We start from the raw sequence: 22,477 nt of genomic DNA on the forward strand, positions 1-22,477 counted from the left end.
ATGTGAGTGGTGCTGAGAGAGAGTGGTGGTGTGAGAGGTGCTGATAGAGAGTGGAGGTGTGAGTGGTGCTGAGAGAGAGTGGTGGTGTGAGAGGTGCTGATAGAGAGTGGTATGTGAGTGGTGCTGAGAGAGAGTGGTGGTGTGAGAGGTGCTGATAGAGAGTGGAGGTGTGAGTGGTGCTGAGAGAGAGTGGTGGTGTGAGAGGTGCTGAGAGAGAGTGGGGGTGTGAGGTTGCTGATAGAGAGTGGTGGTGTGACCGCTGCTGAGAGAGAGGGGTGGTGTGAGTGGTGCTGAGAGAGAGTGGTATGTGAGTGGTGCTGAGAGAGAGTGGTGGTGTGAGAGGTGCTGATAGAGAGTGGAGGTGTGAGTGGTGCTGAGAGAGAGTGGTGGTGTGAGAGGTGCTGATAGAGAGTGGTGGTGTGAGTGGTGCTGAGAGAGAGTGGTGGTGTGACCGCTGCGCAGAGAGAGTGGTGGTGTGAGTGGTGCTGAGAGAGAGTGGTATGTGAGTTGTGCTGAGAGATAGTGGTATGGGAGTGGTGCTGAGAGAGAGTGGTGGTGTGAGAGGTGCTGATAGAGAGTGGTGGTGTGAGTGGTGCTGAGAAAGAGTGGAGGTGTGACCGCTGCTGAGAGAGAGTGGTGGTGTGAGTGGTGCTGCGAGAGAGTTGTGGTGTGACCACTGTTGAGAGAGAGTGGTGGTGTAACCACTGCTGAGAGAGAGTGGTGGTGTAACCACAGCTGAGAGAGAGTGCTGGTGTGAGTGGTGCTGAGAGAGAGTGGTGGTGTGAGGGTGCTGATAGAGAGTGGTGGTGTGACCGCTGCTGAGAGAGAGTGGTGGTGTGAGTGGTGCTGAGAGAGAGTGGTTGTCTGAGTGGTGCTGAGAGAGAGTGGTGGTGTGAGTGGTGCTGATAGAGAGTGGTGGTGTGACTGTTGCTGAGAGAGAGTGGTGTGTGAGTGGTGCTGAGAGAGAGTGGTGGTGTGACGGTTGCTGATAGAGAGTGGTGGTGTGACTGCTGCTGAGAGAGAGTGATGGTGTGACTGCTGCTGAGAGAGTGGTGGTGTGAGTTGTGTTGAGAGAGAGTGGTATGTGAGTTGTGCTGAGAGAGAGTGGAGGTGTTAATGCTGCTGAGAAAGAGTGGTGGTGTGAGTGGTGCTGAGAGAGAGTGGAGGTGTGCCCGCTGCTGAGAGATAGTGGTGGTGTGAGTGGTGCTGAGAGGGAGTTGTGGTGTGAGCACTGTTGCGAGAGAGTGGTGGTGTAACCACTGCTGAGAGAGAGTGGTGGTGTGAGGGTGCTGATAGAGAGTGGTGGTGTGACCGCTGCTGAGAGAGAGGGGTGGTGTGAGTGGTGCTGAGAGAGAGTGGTATGTGAGTGGTGCTGAGAGAGAGTGGTGGTGTGAGAGGTGCTGATAGAGAGTGGAGGTGTGAGTGGTGCTGAGAGAGAGTGGTGGTGTGAGAGGTGCTGATAGAGAGTGGTATGTGAGTGGTGCTGAGAGAGAGTGGTGGTGTGAGAGGTGCTGATAGAGAGTGGAGGTGTGAGTGGTGCTGAGAGAGAGTGGTGGTGTGAGAGGTGCTGAGAGAGAGTGGGGGTGTGAGGGTGCTGATAGAGAGTGGTGGTGTGACCGCTGCTGAGAGAGAGGGGTGGTGTGAGTGGTGCTGAGAGAGAGTGGTATGTGAGTGGTGCTGAGAGAGAGTGGTGGTGTGAGAGGTGCTGATAGAGAGTGGAGGTGTGAGTGGTGCTGAGAGAGAGTGGTGGTGTGAGAGGTGCTGATAGAGAGTGGTGGTGTGAGTGGTGCTGAGAGAGAGTGGTGGTGTGACCGCTGCGCAGAGAGAGTGGTGGTGTGAGTGGTGCTGAGAGAGAGTGGTATGTGAGTTGTGCTGAGAGATAGTGGTATGTGAGTGGTGCTGAGAGAGAGTGGTGGTGTGAGAGGTGCTGATAGAGAGTGGTGGTGTGAGTGGTGCTGAGAAAGAGTGGAGGTGTGACCGCTGCTGAGAGAGAGTGGTGGTGTGAGTGGTGCTGCGAGAGAGTTGTGGTGTGACCACTGTTGAGAGAGAGTGGTGGTGTAACCACTGCTGAGAGAGAGTGGTGGTGTAACCACTGTTGAGAGAGAGTGGTGGTGTAACCACTGCTGAGAGAGAGTGGTGGTGTAACCACAGCTGAGAGAGAGTGCTGGTGTGAGTGGTGCTGAGAGAGAGTGGTGGTGTGAGGGTGCTGATAGAGAGTGGTGGTGTGACCGCTGCTGAGAGAGAGTGGTGGTGTGAGTGGTGCTGAGAGAGAGTGGTTGTCTGAGTGGTGCTGAGAGAGAGTGGTGGTGTGAGTGGTGCTGATAGAGAGTGGTGGTGTGACTGTTGCTGAGAGAGAGTGGTGTGTGAGTGGTGCTGAGAGAGAGTGGTGGTGTGACGGTTGCTGATAGAGAGTGGTGGTGTGACTGCTGCTGAGAGAGAGTGATGGTGTGACTGCTGCTGAGAGAGTGGTGTGTGAGTGGTACTGAGAGAGAGTGGTGGTGTGACGGTTGCTGATAGAGAGTGGTGGTGTGACTGCTGCTGAGAGAGAGTGATGGTGTGACTGCTGCTGAGAGAGTGGTGTGTGAGTGGTACTGAGAGAGAGTGGTGGTGTGAGTGGTGCTGAGAGAGAGTGATGGTGTGAGTGGTGCTGAGAGAGAGTGATGGTGTGAGTGGTGCTGAGAAAGAGTGGTGGTGTGAGTGGTGCTGAGAGAGTGGAGGTGTGACAACTGCTGAGAGAGAGTGGTGGTGTGAGTGGTGCTGAGAGAGAGTGGAGGTGTGACCGCTGCTGAGAGAGAGTGGTGGTGTGAGTGGTGCTGAGAGAGAGTGGTGGTGTGAGTGGTGCTGAGAGAGAGTGGTGGTGTGACCGCTGCGGAGAGAGAGTGGTGGTGTGAGTTGTGTTGAGAGAGAGTGGTATGTGAGTTGTGCTGAGAGAGAGTGGAGGTGTTAATACTGCTGAGAAAGAGTGGTGGTGTGAGTGGTGCTGAGAGAGAGTTGTGGTGTGACCACTGTTGAGAGAGAGTGGTGGTGTAACCACTGCTGAGAGAGAGTGGTGGTGTAAGTGGTGATGAGAGAGAGTGGTGGTGTGAGTGGTGCTGAGAGAGAGTGATGGTGTGAGTGGTGCTGAGAAAGAGTGGTGGTGTGAGTGGTGCTGAGAGAGTGGAGGTGTGACAACTGCTGAGAGAGAGTGGTGGTGTGAGTGGTGCTGAGAGAGAGTGGAGGTGTGACCGCTGCTGAGAGAGAGTGGTGGTGTGAGTGGTGCTGAGAGAGAGTGGAGGTGTGAGTGGTGATGAGAGAGAGTGGTGGTGTGAGAGGTGCTGATAGAGAGTGGAGGTGTGAGTGGTGCCAAGAGAGAGTGGTATGTGAGTGGTGCTGAGAGAGAGTGGAGGTGTGAGTGGTGCTGATAGAGAGTGGTGCTGTGAGTGGTCCTGAGAGAGAGTTGTGTGTGAGTGCTGCTGATAGAGAGTGGTGTACTGATCCAGACAAAACCACACCACCACTCTCTCTCAGTACTACTGATCAAGAGACCACACCACCACTCTCTCTCAGTACTACTGATCCAGACAAAACCACACCACCACTCACTCTCAGTAGATAGATAGTGGTATGTGAGTGGTGCTGAGAGAGAGTGGAGGTGTGAGTGGTGCCAAGAGAGAGTGGTATGTGATTGGTGCTGAGAGAGAGTGGAGGTGTGAGTGGTGCTGGAAGAGAGTGGTGGTGTGAGTGGTGCTGAGAAAGAGTGGAGGTGTGACCGCTGCTGAGAGAGAGTGGTGATGTGAGTGGTGCTGAGAGAGAGTTGTGGTGTGATCACTGTTGAGAGAGAGTGATATGTGAGTGGTGCTAAGAGAGAGTGGGGGTGTGACTGCTGCTGAGAGAGAGTGGTGGTGTAACCACTGCTGAGAGAGATTGGTGGTGTAACCACTGCTGAGAGAGAGTGCTGGTGTGAGTGGTGCTGAGAGAGAGTGGTTGTGTGAGTGGTGCTGAGAGAATTGCAAAAATCGCTGAAGTTGGAGACTTTTATCTCCCTCACCAACTTCAAACATCTGCTATCTGAGCAGCTAACCGATCGCTGCAGCTGTACATAGTCTATTGGTAAATAGCCCACCCATGTTCACCTACCTCATCCCCATACTGTTTTTATTTATTTATTTTTCTGCTCTTTTGCACACCAATATCTCTACCTGTACATAACCATCTGATCATTTATCACTCCAGTGTTAATCTGCATAATTGTAAGTAATGATTTGCCTACCTTCTCATGCCTTTTGCACACAATGTATATAAAGACTCCCCTTTTTTCTACTGTGTTATTGACTTGTTAATTGTTTACTCCATGTGTAACTCTGTGTTGTCTGTTCACACTGCTATGCCTTATCTTGGCCAGGTCGCAGTTGCAAATGAGAACTTGTTCTCAACTAGCCTACCTGGTTAAATAAAGGTGAAATATTTTTTTTTTTTTTTTAAAGTGGTGGTGTGAGGGTGCTGATAGAGAGTGGTGGTGTGACTACTGCTGAGAGAGAGTGGTGTGTGAGTGGTGCTGTGAGAGAGTGGTGGTGTGACTGCTGCTGAGAGAGTGGTGTGTGAGTGGTGCTGAGAGAGAGTGGTATGTGAGTGGTGCTGAGAGAGAGTGGAGGTGTGAGTGGTGCTGAGAGACAGTGGTGGTGTTAGTGGTGCTGAAAGAGAGTGGTGGTGTGAGTGGTGCTGAGAGAGAGTGGTGGTGTGAGTGGTGCTGAGAGAGAGTGGTGGTGTGACCGCTGCGCAGAGAGAGTGGTGGTATGAGTGGTGCTGAGAGAGAGTGGTGGTGTGACTGCTGCTGAGAGAGTGGTGTGTGAGTGGTGCTGAGAGAGAGTGGTATGTGAGTGGTGCTGAGAGAGAGTGGAGGTGTGAGTGGTGCTGAGAGACAGTGGTGGTGTTAGTGGTGCTGAAAGAGAGTGGTGGTGTGAGTGGTGCTGAGAGAGAGTGGTGGTGTGAGTGGTGCTGAGAGAGAGTGGTGGTGTGACCGCTGCGGAGAGAGAGTGGTGGTATGAGTGGTGCTGAGAGAGAGTAGAGGTGTGAGTGGTGCTGATAGAGAGTGGTGCTGTGAGTGGTGCTGAGAGAGAGTTGTGTGTGAGTGCTGCTGAGAGAGGTGTACTGATCCAGACAAAACCACACCACTACTCTCTCTCAGTACTACTGATCCAGACAAAACCACACCACCAATCTCTCTCAGTACTACTGATCCAGACAAAACCACACCACCACTCTCTCTCAGTACTACTGATCCAGACAAAACCACACCACCACTCTCTCTCAGTACTACTGATCCAGACAAAACCACACCACCACTCTCTCTCTCAGTACTACTGATCCAGACAAAACCACACCACCACTCTCTCTCTCAGTACTACTGATCCAGACAAAACCACACCACCACTCTCTCTCAGTACTACTGATCCAGACAAAACCACACCACCACTCTCTCTCAGTACTACTGATCCAGACAAAACTACACCACCACTCTCTCTCAGTACTACTGATCCAGACAAAACCACATCACCACTCTCTCAGTACTACTGATCCAGACAAAACCACACCACCACTCTCTCTCAGTACTACTGATCCAGACAAAACCACACCACCACTCTCTCAGTACTACTGATCCAGACAAAACCACACCACCACTCTCTCAGTATTACTGATCCAGACAAAACCACACCACCACTCTCTCTCAGTACTACTGATCCAGAGACCACACCACCACTCTCTTGGTACTACTGATCCAGACAAAACCACACCACCACTCTCTCTCAGTACTACTGAGCCAGACAAAACCACACCACCACTCTCTCTCAGTACTACTGATCCAGAGACCACACCACCACTCTCTCTCAGTACTACTGATCCAGACAAAACCACACCACCACTCTCTCTCAGTACTACTGAGCCAGACAAAACCACACCACCACTCTCTCACTACTACTGATCCAGACAAAACCACACCACCACTCTCTCTCAGTACTACTGATCCAGAGACCACACCACCACTCTCTCAGTACTACTGATCCAGACAAAACCAGACCACCACTCTCTCTCAGTACTACTGATCCAGACAAAACCACACCACCACTCTCTCTCAGTGCTACTGATCCAGACAAAACCACACCACCACTCTCTCTCAGTACTTCTGATCCAGACAAAACCACACCACCACTCTCTCTCAGTACTACTGATCCAGACAAAACCACACCACCACTCTCTCTCAGTACTACTGATCCAGACAAAACCACACCACCATTCTATCTCTAAGTACTACTGATCCAGACAAAACCACACCACCTCTCTCTCTCAGTACTACTGATCAAGAGACCACACCACCACTCTCTCTCAGTGCTACTGATCCAGACAAAACCACACCACCACTCTCTCTCAGTACTACTGATCAAGAGACCACACCACCACTCTATCTCTCAGCAGCGGTCACAATCTCTCTCTCTCGCTCTCTCTGTACCCCCCGAAACAATCCAAAACACAAACACAGAAAGAAATAACTAATCATTAGCTCTCCCTGAATGCAAATCCAATCTCAATGACGTTCTTAATTGAGTTCCAAGCCTATTTCTTTTGTTAGCTAACTTTACAGAGTATGAATCACACACACTCAGAGAGAGTGAAAGATAGAAAAAGTACATGTGTACAGATGTAGGATCTTAATTTGAGTCAGTTTGGTACAGCAGGAAAATAATCCCGAAATATTAATTATTATGTGGATTGTAGGGATTGATACATTTTTCATTAAGGCAAATCAAGTAAAAAATTTAAAAGTGGAAACAATTTTTTTTTCTCTCAAATACACTACAAGTTTGCATTTGCAAGTCTGCTTTGCAGGAAAATTCTCAGCAACAAAAAGAGTGATTCAAATAAGGTCCTACATCTGTACACAAACACACTGAGTACATCCTTCAATTAAGACACTGATTGCAAGTAACAAATGAAATCCAAACTGTCAATTACAGCATGAATTACTCCAGGTTTACGAAAGATATATGTGTGGGACACTAGAAACAAAACCAGTCATAACTGACTTTCAGCATAAATCCCTTTATCCTCAGTGGTGGAGCATGAGAGAGAAGTGTGTGTGGTTTCATTAGACCTAAGTGGCCAACCACTGGTGGTTGCCATGTAAACATAGCACCACAGCCCTAATTACAATTAATGGTCTAGCTAAATGACCACCTACCTTTGTCTCTACTACACGATAATTACATACTGTACCTAATAATTACCCTTCTAGTGTGTTATGCCTTGCAGTCTTTCTCTGGATAAACTTTCCTTCTCATGACACTCACTACAAGCATGCATTGTACATGAACACTACGCCATACAATGCCTTCTTTCTCTTTTATATTGCTAGTTTTGATCAATTATGTGACATACATACACACACACTACGTGGAGAATAGAGGATCTTTGGTTTGGTTGGTCTTTGCAATGCAATGAGAGCAGTTAGTTCATTTCAATAGCAGTTGAAATATGTCTGTCCACAGTAGCTGCCTCTGGTGTCACAGACAGACAGGCAGGCAGCCAGGCAGAGAGGCAGGCAGGCAGAGAAAGAGGCAGGGAGAGAGGCAGGCAGACAGGCAGAGAGGCAGGCAAGCAGGCAGGGAGGCAGGCAGAGAGACAGTCAAGCAGGCAGGCAGGCAGGCAGAGAGGCAGGCAGGCAGGCAGGCTCATTAATCTCTCTCAATCACTGAGTCAGTGTATCAGTGTAGAGGGGACTTAACGAGCACATAAAACATGCTGTTCCAACAGGCCCCAGTAATTATGTTCCACATTGTAAAGCAGACCTACTGTTTGTTCTAATGACACTATTACAATGTCAAACCATACACAGAAGTCACAGAGAGGGAGAGGGAGGGAGGGAGGGAGGGGGAAAATGAAAGTGTATCCTGACCAAATTAAGAGAGGAGATAAGATTGCTAGCTACTGAAGGCCTAAAGGTTTATGAACATGTATGGGTTCCATGTAGATACAACAGAAGGTGAGAGAAGGAGGAGTGAAAAAGGAGAGAGGTGTGTGTGTGTGTGTGTGTGTGTGTGTGTGTGTGTGTGTGTGTGTGTGTGTGTGTGTGTGTGTGTGTGTGTGTGTGTGTGTGTGTGTGTGTGTGTGTGTGTGTGTATGTATATATATATATATATATATATATATATATATATGAGAGAGAGAGAGAGGGTGATGCATTGCTTAATTTGAGCCGGAACAGGATCCAGCACCAATTAGATTTGACTTATTTTGTTCCAGCACCTATTTTCCCAGATCCGGTACCTTTCATGGCATTATTTATTAATTGTTTTACTGTTCGCACTGTAAACATTCTAATAAAAGTGATCAGAGTTCAATCAAGTTTCTTCCCTGTTATTTCTCCCACCCCCCAGAAAAAAACGAAGTAAAAGAGTGGGGATGCTTCTGTGTAATCATCCTATCCTCCAGACCTGCTCTCTTATTTGTACATAAAGGTTATGGGGAGGGCCGGTGGTGTAAGTAACTGATCTTGACACAGGTCTTGGAAGTTCTGGTCAGCCGGTGAAAAGGTCCCTACGTAATCACGTCACTTTGCCTAGGCTAATCATCTCTCTACTGAATTTGAAATGTGGGAAAGCCAAATAAGAAATGTATAAGAAAAGGCAATCGAGTTTGATGATGGGGGGGTAATGCATCCACCGATTAAGTGGAGCACATACAATCTGATCAAGAACAAGCAAACACACAGTTGAAGTCAGAAGTTCTTAAAGTTATTAAAACTCGTTGTTCAACCACTCCACACATTTCTTGTCAACAAACTATAGTTTGGGCAAGTCGGTTAGAACATCTACTTTGTGCATGACACAAGACATTTTTACAACAATTGTTTACAGACAGATTATTTCACTAATAATTCACTGTATCACAATTCCAGTGGGTCAGAAGTTTACAAACACTAAGTTGACTGTGCCTTTAAACAGCTTGGAAAATTCCAGAAAATTATGTTGTGGTTTAGAAGCTTCTGATAGCCTAATTGACATAATTTGAGTCAATTGGAGGTGTACCTGTGGATGTATTTCAAGGCCGAAATTCAAACTCAGTGCCTCTTTGCTTGACATCATGGTAAAATCAAAAGAAATCAGCCAAGACCTCAGAAAAATAATTGTAGACCTCCATAAGTCTGGTTCATCTTTGGGAGCAATTTCCAAATGCCTGAAGGTACCATGTTCACCTGTACAAACAATAGTACGCAAGTATAAACACCATGGGACCATGCAGCCGTCATACCACTCAGGAAGGAGACGCATTCTGTCTCCTAGAGATGAACATACTTTGGTGCGAAAAGTTAAAATCAATCCCAGAACAACAGCAAAGGACATTGTCAAGATGCTGGAGGAAACAGTTACAAAAGTGTCTATTTCCACAGTAAAACGAGTCCTATATTGACATAACCTGAAAGGCCGCTCAGCAAGGAAGAAGCCACTGCTCCAAACTGCCATAAAAAAGCCAGACTACGGTTTGCAACTGCACATAGGAACAAAGATCGTACTTTTTGGAGAAATGTCCTCTTGTCTGATGAAACAAAAATAGAACTGTTTGGCCATAATGACCATGTTATGTTTGGAGGAAAAAGGGGGAGGCTTGCAAGACGAAGAACACCATCCCAACCGTGAAGCACGGGGGTGGCAGCATCATGTTTTGGGGGTGCTTTGCTGCAGGAGGGACTGGTGCACTTCACAAAATAGATGGCATCATGAGGACGGAAAATTATGTGGATTATTGAAGCAACATCTCAAGACATCAGCCAGAAAGTTAAAGCTTGATTGCAAATGGGTCTTCCAAATGGACAATGATCCCAAGCATACTTCCAAAGTTGTGGCAAAATAGCTTAAGGACAACAAAGTCAAGATATTGGAGTGGCCATCACAAAGCCCTGACCTCAATCCTATAGAGAATATGTTGGCAGAACTCCTACAAGACAGAACTGCCAAAGGTGGCGGTGTTGCAATCTACTGCAGAGTTCTGTCTAACTATCCAGGTCTGTACCCAAACAATTCAAACTTCTATATTTGAGGAAAACAGGTCTCTCACCGTTGCTGCTTGCTATAGACCACCCTCTGCCCCCAGCTGTGCCCTGGACACCATATGTGAATTGATTGCCCCACATCTATCTTCAGAGCTCGTGCTGCTGGGTGACCTAAACAGTGACATGCTTAACACCCTACAATCTAAGCTTTATGTCCTCAATTTCACAAAAATTATCAATAAACCCACCAGGTACAACCCCAAATCCGTAAACACGGGAACCCTCATAGATATCCTAACCAACTTGCCCTCCAAATACACCTCTGCTGTTTTCAACCAAGATCTCAACGATGTCTGCGGTCAAACGACTACCCCTCATCACTGTCAAATGCTCCCTAAAACACTTCAGCGAGCAGGCCTTTCTAATCGACCTGGCCGGGGTATCCTGGAAGGATATTGACCTCATCCCGTCAGTAGAGGATACAATGTCAGAAATTGTGAAAAACTGAGTTTAATTGTATTTGGCTAAGGTGTACATAAACGTCAAACTTCAACTGTATATAACCTCTGGCTTGTCATGCTAAATTCAACACTTGGCTGTACAACATGCAAAAAGTTAGGAAACGTGGGTAAGGAGGAGAGGAGATGGGTGATGATGGTGGTGGTGTTAGAGGAGAGGGGTAAAGAAAGGAGGAGGAGATGGGTAGTGATGGTGTTAGAGGAGAGGGGTGACGAGAGGAAGAGAGTAGATGGGTGAAGGGTAGAGGAGTGAAGAGGAGAGGAGTGAAAAAAGGAAGAGGAAAGGGGCTCTTGTCTTGCCTCTTTCATCTTGGCTGCGCTGAAGGAGGGGGTGAGGATGCTGCGTACTCTCTTCCAGTGCTCGTTCCTCAGCATCAGCAGACAGTCACTCATGGGCTTAGTAGCGGCACGGATTGTCTGCAAAGAAACGAGGGAGACAACATTTCAAGAATATTCACACTCCAAAATTCTGGTACTGATCGTGCACATAAAGTATGTGTGCACTCGCACGCAACCACGCACAGATCCCTCCCTCTGTATTGTATATAGGTGATTCAGAAGTCTGAGACCAGAACCACAGGTCAGTGTGTGTATGTCTCCCTCACCACCCAGCCCCCACCACCTTGCCCCCAGGTCAGATCTTAGGACTCATGAAGAGATGGAGGAATCAGCATGCCCAGCCTGTCCTCTCTTGTGTTCTTTTCCAGTCCAGCAAGCGCATGTAGTCAATGGTTATCACTGTCCTTAGAGCCTATGGTCCTCTTTGGTGGAACTAACATTGGATACAATGCTAGAATACTGAAGATCTGGAGATACTGTGGAAATCCAGAGGAATACAGAACATTGCCACGTGACCTGAGCTAACACTGATCCCTTACCTATTGGTGTTCATAGACGTTCATAAATGGTTATAAGGTGTTTATAAATCTTCATAAAGTATTCAGAAATGTTAATAAAGCATTAGGTGACCAATACAGGTGATTTCTGGCTGACAATACTTCATGGTTTATGTTGTGATGTTTACTTGTTTAAACAGTATCTATAATTTTAATGTATTAGCATTTTCCCATGCTAGTATAATATTCCAGACACAATGTAATAACATTTAGAATTTCTTCATCTGTGTGTCTTGGTAATGTTCCATCGGTGAGAATTAAGTAGCGCACTAACACAATAACATTTATGGAAAAGGAAACTGTTGTTCGGTAGTTTAGAGTGCTTGATTAAAATAAACCAGTCCTATTTTTTGAGGCCACAGCATTACAGTAGAGTGTGTTTGTGTCTATGCCTCCATGGACACTATTTTATGGGTCTGCTCCTGCTGCTGGTTGCAGATGGTGTAGGGGCTCTGGAACACACACACACACACACACACACACACACACACACACACACACACACACACACACACACACACACACGCACACACGCACAGCAAGACCCACATCTCAACACTACACGATTGCATTCACCACTCAGTAACACAGCAAGTGCCACATCTCCATAATACGAATCCCATACACACAGCAGGGCCCAGATCTCAGCACCATATGCACATCCAGTGCTCTGTGAGCTACTGCTAGACTGGTTGTTAAGTGAACAATGAGTCAGGAGTTTGGGAACGGGAAGCCGACCAGTAAACATCATACACTCTTAGCAAACATCATACACTATCTAGAACCTTAAAGGGTTCAAGAACCCTTTTTGGTTGCAGGTAGAACCCATTTGGTGTAGAGTAGAACCCCTTTAGGTTCAACATGGAACCCAAAAGGGTTCTACCTGGAACCCAAAAGGGTTCTACCTTGAACCAAAAAGGGTTCTACCTGGAACCAAAAGCAGGTTCTCCTATGGGGACAGCCAAAGAGTTTTCTGAGTCAAATTCACTAAATCAAACATGTAAAACATTCCACTAAGCTCCTGTATCCGCCCTGGATCTAAAGACTGTATATGTGTGCGTTTGTGCTGCATACATACCACAATATTTCTGGGTGGTTGGTGTTAACATCTGTCTATATACTGTATTGGGAGTTGTATTTTACATGATGTGCATGACTGCCATGATTATTCTGGTTGCCAAAAATAGAAATACATATGATTCACAATACAATATAGCAGCCACCCTGTTCCATTGTCAGGGTAATTCTGAATCACAAAAATACCTATGATGACATCACACAATCAAACCAGGCAATAAGGTAGAATGTTGGAATTTATAATGTTTGGTTGCGTTTATTTAAAGCGTCTGCTAAATGATCATTAGTAGCCTACCAAACTTGCTAACAGCCAGTAATGGCCTGTACTCAGTGCTCTATTGTCCCTCCATCAGGTCCTAATGGCCTGGTACTCAGGGCTCTATTGTCCCTCTGATCACTCTGTCATCAATGCAAATGCTTTAGGAAATTACATCTGACACTTCATGAGAAACCTGGCATTCTGAGTTTGAGTGGAATAGGATCACCTGTTGTGAAACGAGAGCCAGCTCCTCATAGCTGCTTGATGCATAGAATTAAAGTGTTCCTATAAGCCCATGTTGCACAACATTTCGATAGGCTATGCTATTCAATTGTGTGAGAAAACAACGTTTTTATGGCCTCTGTTATAAAGAGAAGGATCACATCAGCTATCTGTAGGCTTACAATTTTTATTTCTCAACTTTCCTAATATTAAGCACATTGTTTTGCTTTACAACTGGAGTAGCCTACCTGGCTGGCGTGAAAATGAACTGTGGGAAACGCATCCTCCTTTCGCTACTCAAGCGCATATGGATAACATGTATTTTTTCCCCTGTTCCGAGAGGTCCATGATAATGGTACATTCTAAATCAAAACCAATTTCACACATACAGTACCAGTCAAAAGTTTGGACACAACTACTCAATCCAGGGTTTTTCTTTATTTAAAAAAAAACTATTTTCTACATTGTAGAATAACAGTGAAGATATCAAAACTATGAAATTACACATGTGGAATTGTGTAGTCACCAAAAAAGTGTTCAACAAATCAAAATCATCATTAGAGATGCATCATGCAGCCTTAGCCTATATGTTTTGATTTCTAAAACATTCTAACGTTAGTGTCCCAACTAAAGTTACATAAATAACTCTAAATGAAGCTTATAGGAGGACCTGTTTCTTTGTTAACTGCTCAGCACAGATAGACCCATGTGCCCAATCCCTCAGAAAAACTTTGGAAAAAATATCCTTTATATTTTATTCAGTTACAGTAGATGTTCCAAAGGTCCACATCAGTGGCTTGTAACCAATGCGTGGAAGCTGGAGATGCTAAACATGTTTAAGCTAATTAACGGTAAATTACCGTGAGACTGGCAGATATTTGCATGGCAATCAACGGCTGACAAAATGTCACAACCGCCACAGCCCTATGTGCAGCGAAGAAAGACCTAGAAGAGTTGCAGCTAGCTCAAAACAAAGTAGCACGTCTTGCCCTTAACTGCACACATGGAACTAACAACATGTATGATAGTTTTTCATGGTGGAGGGTTGAGGAGAAATTGACTACGTCTCTTCTAGTCTTTTTAAGAAGCATTTGTGTGTTGAAAATGCCTAAGCACTTGTATAATCTATTTGCCTACACTTCTAACAGACATACATACGCCACCAGGCACTTAAAACTTTTGTCTTGCCCATTCACCCTCTGAATGGCACACATATACAGTCCATGCCTCAATACTTAAACATCCTTCCTTAACCTGTCTCCAATTCATGTACATTGATTGAAGTGGATTTAACGAGTGACATCAATAAGGGATGATAGCTTTCACTTGGATTCACCTGGTCAGTCTATGTCATGGAAAGAGCCGATGTTCATACTGTTTTGTAGAATCAGTGTATAACTCTTATTTATTTATTTATTTAAATTATGTCCTTATCTATAACTGTTCTGTACTTGTCATGTATTTGTACATTTTATGTGGACCCCAGAGTGGCTGCTGCATGTGTAGTAGCTAATGGGGATCCTAATAAACGTAACTAAACTAAACTGAGCCCACTCTCTCAGGCCTCTGCTACAGGCAGGGAACAGGTACACCAGTATCTTCTTGGCCTGGAGGTTTTATCCCCAGAGAAGCCTTGTGAAAGTGTGATATGTGGTGCAGTTATGTGTGTCTGATGGCAGTGTATTCCAGACATGGGAAGCTCTCACAGAGAATGCAGATTTACTAAAGGTGCTTTTCCTTAGGGGAACTATACAGTCACCTCTCATGGCAGACCTTGTGGATCTGCTGCCATATGTCTGGGTTTTCTGTTTAACAAAAATATTGAGTGGAGGGGGAGCCAGGCCATTAAGGATCTTGAATACAAGACATGCGTCGGTGTATTGCACAAGATTTTCCCAACTCAAGAGCTCATGCTTTCTAAGGATGTGACAATGATGATGGCTATTGGGCTTCCTATCAAGCACTTTGAGAGCCTGTTTGTAGACAGACTGAATAGGTTTTAATGTTGTACAGCAAGCTTGGGCCCAACTAGTCAAGCAGTATGTTAAGTGGGGGAGTATCATAGATTTGAAGTACAGTTTTGCTACCTCTGTAGTCAAACAATTTCGTATTTAAAGATGGCCGTTATTATGGCCGACTTCCATACCCTTGGAAACACACCGAGACCAATAGATGTGTTGGTGACCTTAGTAATGTGGCCAATGAGTGACTCTTTGTAGTTTTTAAGAAAGGTAGAGTCCATCCCAAACACATCTTTGGCTTTAGAGTTCTTTAGTGAGCTAATCACCTTGTTCACCTTTGACTCAGAAACCTCCCTCATGATGAAGACAGGTTGAGTGTCATTCACTAGCACTGAGCCCAAGAAACAAGTGGAGGGGTTCTGTGTCAGTACCCTGACAGAGTCAATAAAGTAGCAATTGAAGGCTATTGCTATTTCAACTGCATCCTGTGTTAGATTGTTATTCACCATGATTTATAGTCTTTTTGCAGTGTTACCATGGTCTTTCCCTGTTAACTTTTTTAGATTCTCCCATATCAATTTAGAATTTCCCTTTGCTTCACCAATTATGTTAATAAAAAAGTTTGCCTTGGCCTGTCTGATTTCTTTCATCACCTTATTTCTCAACATGGTAAACCTACGTCTGTCATGCTCTAATTTAGATTTTAGGGCTATTCTTAGAGCATAATCTCGTTCTTTCATCAATTTCCAGATTTCTCCATTTAGCCAAGGAAGAGTGCTCTTTTGGCCAGGTTTGGATTTGATTTTCTTTAGGAAGCCATTCATTGTAGTCTGGATTGTGGATAGAAAAACCTGACTATCAGCTTCCACGTCTGTATAGGACAAGAGATCATTCCAGTTTATTCCCTTAATTGCGTTTTCAAAATAGTTTAATTCACTCTTAGGTATTCTGAGTTGATCCGGCTTTCTAACAGTAGAGAGGTTAAACCTGCTCTTAGACAGCTTTCTGGCTATAAGTGTCAGATTATGATCAGATAGCCCAGTAACCATATTGAATGATTTAGTCACTCTCTCTGGTTTATTACTGAACACCAAATCAATCTGTGTTTTAGAGCAACAAGTCACCCTGGTTGGCCCTTTAACTAGCTGTGTAAGGTCAAAGGTATTAGTGATCCGTTTGAGGGGTTTCCTACAACACTTCTCTTCATAATGAATGTTAAAATCTCCCATTAAGATGACTTCTTTCCCAAAATCACATTCCCTAAGCATGGTATTAAACTGATCAAAAAACACACTTTTGGTGGAAGGTGGCCTATACATTCCAATGAGGGTAAAAGACATTTGGGGAGACAGTGTAACGTTCAGGCCAATACATTCTAGTTCATTATCACATGACCACTCAATTTGTTTACATCGGATATGTTCTTTAATGTAAATCATCACACACCCCCCCCCCCCCCTCTTCCTTCAATCCTGTCTCTCCTGAAAACATTGTAGCCAGGCACAATCAAAGCAGCACATGGAGAGTGTCCATGGAGCCATGTCTCTGAGAGGCAGAGAAAGTCAAGGTTGGAGTCTGTGAGTAGATGTTGAATTTGATCACTTTTTGGAATGACACTACGAATGTTCAAGTGCCCCCCTAGTAGTCCTTTGGGCTTAGCTCGTGGGTCCCAGATGACTCGAGAGTGATTGACACATTGAAAAAAGTTACATTTTCTGTGTTTTCTGACGGCTGGGTTTAGGCAGTTTTGTTTCGTTTTGATTAGGGGCAGTTCGGTAGCGCAATTAACAATCCCTCCCGCCTGCACTGGATGCGGGGAACTAATTAAAATAGCTTGCGTACCAGAAACAGAGTCAGGGATCGCATATAGCGACTCTGGTATGTTTGAAGAGTCAAAATCTATCCTGGAGCCGGGTGAGTGGAGAGAAACCATAGGACCATAGCACTCACCCACCTCCACAGCGGCGACGACCAGTGGACGAGGCCATCCACCGCTCTCCACTCCGGTGCGTATCACTGGCTCGGTGATATTGGGCCCAGGATTGAGTTGTACATCCCCGGAGAGCAGGAGGGTAATGAACAGGTAGTTTAACAGTTTCCGATAAATGTTGGACTTGTGTTTGTTACGCCTAATCGGTTCAGTAGAATAAGGAGCGAGGTAGACTTGGCCATTATTCAGAACATTATGGTATGCTGTGTACTGTCCGCTCCCGTGGAACGGTGAACCAATGTGTTTGGTGTTGATATTCTCCGGTAGTAGACTGATTGTGTCATCCCAGCAAGGACGCACTGAGATTATCAGTAGAACAGCTACATAATTGACAATCATGGCAGAGTACTGGAGATAAAACACATAATTGCGCTTTAACTCTTTGCATGAGTTACTTAGCTGGGATCGGCGTACACCTGATGGTTTAGATAAAATTACAGCATTCGAATGAGAAGCGGCACCTGCCGCACCACCCGTCTTCTGTCCGCCATTTTTCTTGTTCTTGTTCCTTCAACCTCATGGCTTGTTTTTTCTCTCGGGTGTCTGGGATGATGGTGTTGATGTGTGTCAAGACCAGCCTTTCAAAGGACTTCATAATTACAGATGTGAGTGCTACAGGGCGATAGTAATTTAGGTAGGTTACCGTGGAGCTCTTGGGAACAGGGACAATGGTGGCCAGCTTGAAACATGTTGGGATTACAGACTGGGACAAGGAGATTGAAAATGTCTGTGAAGACACTTGCCAACTGGTCTGTGCATGCTTTGAGTACGCATCCTGGTATTCCGTCTGGCCTGGCGGCCTTGTGATTGTTAACCTGTTGAAAGGTTTTGCTCACATCGGCCACAGAGAGCGAGATCACACAGTCATACGGAAAACAGAGGCTTTCATGCAATGCACAGTGTTATATTCTTCGAAGCAAGCATAAAAGGGATTTAGCTCGTTCGGGTGTTCTGCATCGTTAGGCAGCTCATGGCTAGATTTCCCTTTGTAATCCATTATCGTCTTCAAGCCCTGTCACATACAACAAGTGTCAGAGCCAGTGTAATAGGATTCCACCTTCCACCTGTTGTCACGCCCTGGCCTAAGTATTCTGTGTTTTCTTTATTATGTTGGTTAGGCCAGGGTGTGACATGGGTGATTTATGTGTCTTGTTTTGTCTAGGGGTTTTGTAGTCTATGGGGTTGTGTTCAGTTGAGTGTTCTAGGTAAGTCAATGGTTGCCTGGAGTGGTTCTCAATCAGAGGCAGGTGTTTATCGTTGTCTCTGATTGGGAACCATATTTAGGCAGCCATATTCTTTAGGTGGGTGATTGTTTTTGTGGGTGATTGTTCCTGTCTCTGTGTTTTGTTTCGGTTTTTTCCACGTTTTCTTATTTTGTATAGTGTTCACATTTTCATCTTTCATTAAAGATGTTTATAAATAACCACGCTGCATTTTGGTCCTCCTCTCCTTCCCAGGAAGAAAACCGTTACACCTATATTGGCCTTTGCATGTTTGATGCCTTGTCTGCGGTTGTAGCATTCTTTCTTGTTTGCGTCCATGTCCTGTCCCTTGTGAGCAGTATCTCTAGCCTTTAACCCAGCGTGGATACTGCCTGAAATCCATGGTTTTTGGTTTGGACAAGTTCCAAGCCAATATGGCGTGTGGATGATGAAACCAACTGGGACCTTTAGCTGTGACCCTGCTGCCGTAGGATGGCATTGGTCCCCTCCGCTCTCAGACAGAAACGCTTCTATCTCTAGAGCCTCCTAGACAAAGGCTATTGGCTGAACAAAATCATTAAGCCTGAACTTTAGAGACACATCTTTCTTCCTGCAATGCAGTGGAACATAGTCAGAGTGTGCCCTAAAAATGTGTCTCCTTTAGTTCGGAAACGTATTACAGGTTCACAGTAGAAGGACACTGGTGACTACAGAGGGCCTGCTCACTGCAGGGGTTCGCATTGAAGTAAGTTTCAGAATTGAAAACCATACTCTGACTACTTTAAAATGGGATTCCTTGATGATATTTAGGGACCTGGCTCAAACAAGAGTACAGATTTCATAGCCCAACTCGATATTATCATCAGGTAGCTTGTCAAAAACTGCTTTAAAAATAAGCAGTTCAAAATAGATCATTTTCTTTTGATTTGCTACATAAAAGAAGCAGAAAAAGTACTTTGGCATAATGCATCAATAAGGTAATCATCGAGAGAAAAAAAAAATCACATTTTCCTCATTGACTTACCATTCTGTTGGGGAAGGTGCTGAAGTCCTTCACCATGATCTGTCTGAGCATATCAGGGTCAGCTACCACCACCACGGGCCTCCTGCCTAGATAATATCTGGAGAGACATACAGGACATCATACAGGACAGCTTGAGAAGCCAGACACACACGTGTGCATCATACACACATGAGATGGGTACACATGGTTATCACATGTGAGATGAGAGTGTAGCACTTTCATTGTGCCATGGGTTGTTTGGAGAAAAATACTCTTGACTTTTGCACGGGTTAGACTCCTTGGTCCGTGTTTCAAGACGGGTCGGGTGGGTTGCCGACATTGCCGCTGACCCCTGGCCGCTGACTTTGCGCGTGTATATGCATGCATTCACACACAAAAATACACCGAAGAAAGCATGCACAGACACACGCAAACACACACACAGCTGTAGGGCAAACATCAATAAATAACAGGATGCCAATTGTGATCATCACAGAGGATGTGAGGCCTGGGGGGGAATATACCCAAAGTCGCAGCGTAAAACACACCCACACACCTTAGACTTAGACATGTGACCTGTTGAGGAGTCTATACTGAAGAAGAGTCTCACAATGGACGTTTAACACAGCCCTCACTACCTGCCATGGGCTTGACAGAACACAGGGTGTAAATGAGTTAGGGATTTGTTTGTATTCTACAGTACCACTCTTTATTTTTCTAGTCTAGTCGTTATTCTCAGAATTGCTTCAGTTCACTGTAATGTTAGCCAGGAGATACTGACTAACCGGTCAGTCAGTCCTATCTCACCTTGTTTCTTCCCCACAACAGTGGAGGCTCCTCAGAGGAGGAAAGGGAGGACCATCATCCTCAGTGAATTTCATAAAAACAAAAATAGTGAAACATAAAAAAATATATCCTTATTAGTAAATAAATTCACGCCACCAAATAATTGATTAAAACACACTGTTTTGCAATAAAACAGGATGCACCTGAGCTCAATTTTGAGTCTCAGAGCAAATGGTCTGAATACTTATCAATCTTTTTAAAAATGTATTTATACATTTGCAAACCTGTTTACGCCTTGTCATTATGGGGTATTATGTGGAGATTGATGAGGAAAACATTTAATGTAATACATTTTAGAATAAGGCTGTAATGTAACAAAATATGGAAAAAGTGAACGGGTCTGAATACTTTCCGAATGCACTGTATGTAGGAGATACAGTACTTAGAGGACTTGTAGGATTCTTCACAAAGCTGAGAGGAGGGCTAATAACTGGTGTTATAAAGCTGAGGTTAAAAGGACAGGAGAAGATCCTCTCTCACAGCAGTTCCATCTTGTTAAGTCCCGTCTCTTGGTGACGCTAAAAGAGGGTAATCTAGAGAAGATGTTGCCCTTTTCTTGTCCCCAGTCCCAAGGCTAATGTAACTACACATTTACCAGTGTAGCAGCGTTTAAATAATACGGGGTAAAGGTCTGTCAGTATCAGAGGGGAGATTCTGACCCCCTTTTAAAACAGTCGGTCATTAACACTCCATGTGTCTGTTTATGAGTGCACCTGTCACACTGGACAGGTAATGGTTTTGTTGTCTGGCCCAGAGGGAGCTCCATTCCGTAACCTGCATGGGTGACATACTCACCACAGTGGCCTGGCTACTCAGACCAACTAGTCGTAAGCAGGCTTCTCTGTGTGTGAGTGTGTTTTGTCGTATCTAAATGTGAAGACTAATTTTATCAAATCAGTTCTCTATGTGTAATTATTATTACGTAATTAAACTAATCATGTCAACTTTAATTAACTAGGAAGTCGGGGCACCAATGTTTATAGTCTCTTTTTCCCGAATCGACTCTTCAGATATTTTCATATCTTATTGATTAGTCTTCTCTTAATGTATCGTTATTACCTCATCAGTTCTCATTACTGAACATCGCAAAGCCTTGGAAATCTGCACAAACCCTAGTTTCCACACTGACTCAGCAATATACAAATTGGCTTAATTATTTATTTACTAACTAATCAAATCACAGAATTACATAAACAAACAATATAGTTATTGGTTTTACACAATGCATTGATAAATCCCTAGTAGGCTAAACCGGTATGATGGCTTGGTAGATCATGGAAAGGGGTGGGGACAGAAAGAGCGGGAAATACAAAATGGATTCACTACACACAGTTGATAATTATATTATTTGAAATGCTAATCCTTTGCATGTGAACAGCCGCTCATTCGAAAATAATTGCAATGTATATATTTACACCCGTATGTTGTTGTTGTTGTCTTATCTGTTGGAATCGCCGGTCCGTCTGCTGGAGAGTCAGTTCATCAGAGAGTCTCTGGTTAACTTCCCCAGAAGTCACAATGTCTTTCGTAGTTATCGCTTTCGCAGCAGCTCTGGATAGAGTCTGTTGTAATGGATATGTCAGGCGTACAGATGGTCAGGCGTACAGTGGTTGTCGGTATTCTCATACTAGACTTACGTAATTTCCAGCTGCAGACTAGTCTAGGATTTACTCTTATTCTGTAGTGATCGATAGTCTGAGTTGAACCATTTCCAGCCTATTTTATGACCGTCATAAAACAGCCGACTTCCCCACTCTCCCCCTCTACAAGAGAGAGCACGCTGTAGAGTGGACCCACTGTAATCTGATCCTTCAGATTGTCGCAGGAGAGTTATGACAATTTGTATAGTTTCATCATCAACCGGTGGTTATAGTGGCAACATCATTACTATACAAATACATTAATGCCTTATTACATTTGTGTGTTTGTAAAGTTATGATGTAGTTTCACCTATAGAGATGCTATTACATTTTATTCTAACTCCTAACTATATACCTTCTCCTGATATTGTGAGGTACTGCTGTATTGAATTATCCAAAATAAATTAAAAGCATACATATTTCTGCCTGACCATACTCATGGTGAATTTTGCTAGCAGAGAAACTTTTCATTTTTTTGTTTTTGTAGATTGTCCATTAGGTATCTTACATGCTGACCACACTGCTCACGTTGCGTGTGTGCACACTCATTGCAAAATAAATGTACACACACGTTATTCAATAATTAATCTAAACTGCTAGCGCGCATCAAAAAGAGTCTGCCTAGCCAGGAGCTAAAATATAACTTGGTTCTATTTTTGACACTTGATGTGCTGCAAGTCCCACCTCTCCCATGTCCTCATTGGTTTTTAGGCAAAAATATACCCAAGTGGAGATTGAAATATGATCTGAGGTCCACACTCCAGTCCAATTGGTGGTGGTAAGGCACCTTAAAGTTGGTTGCCAACCTCCATATAAAGTCCACAGAAGAAGAAGATGAAGAA

General features: G+C 44.7%; 1 protein-coding gene across 5 annotated transcripts in view; it reads right to left on the minus strand.

Annotated features, from left to right (window-relative positions):
- Nucleotides 1-22,477, minus strand: part of LOC110497983 (thromboxane-A synthase) — a 144,179-nt gene that overhangs the window by 60,349 nt on the left and 61,353 nt on the right. For all 5 annotated transcript variants that reach the window (XR_016488742.1, XR_016488743.1, XM_021574496.3 and 2 more), the window contains exons 5-6: nucleotides 19,171-19,267; nucleotides 10,840-10,956 (exon numbers count right to left, since the gene is read on the minus strand). Coding sequence is in view for 3 of the 5 variants with exons in the window: in XM_021574496.3 (XP_021430171.1) it covers nucleotides 10,840-10,956; nucleotides 19,171-19,267 (214 nt within the window). In the remaining 2 variants the exon portion in view is untranslated. The remainder of the gene's footprint in view (nucleotides 1-10,839; nucleotides 10,957-19,170; nucleotides 19,268-22,477) is intronic.

The sequence above is a fragment of the Oncorhynchus mykiss genome, chromosome 2 (genome assembly GCF_057628025.1).
Source record: "Oncorhynchus mykiss isolate SJ-2025 chromosome 2, ASM5762802v1, whole genome shotgun sequence".
Lineage (NCBI taxonomy): Eukaryota > Metazoa > Chordata > Actinopteri > Salmoniformes > Salmonidae > Oncorhynchus > Oncorhynchus mykiss.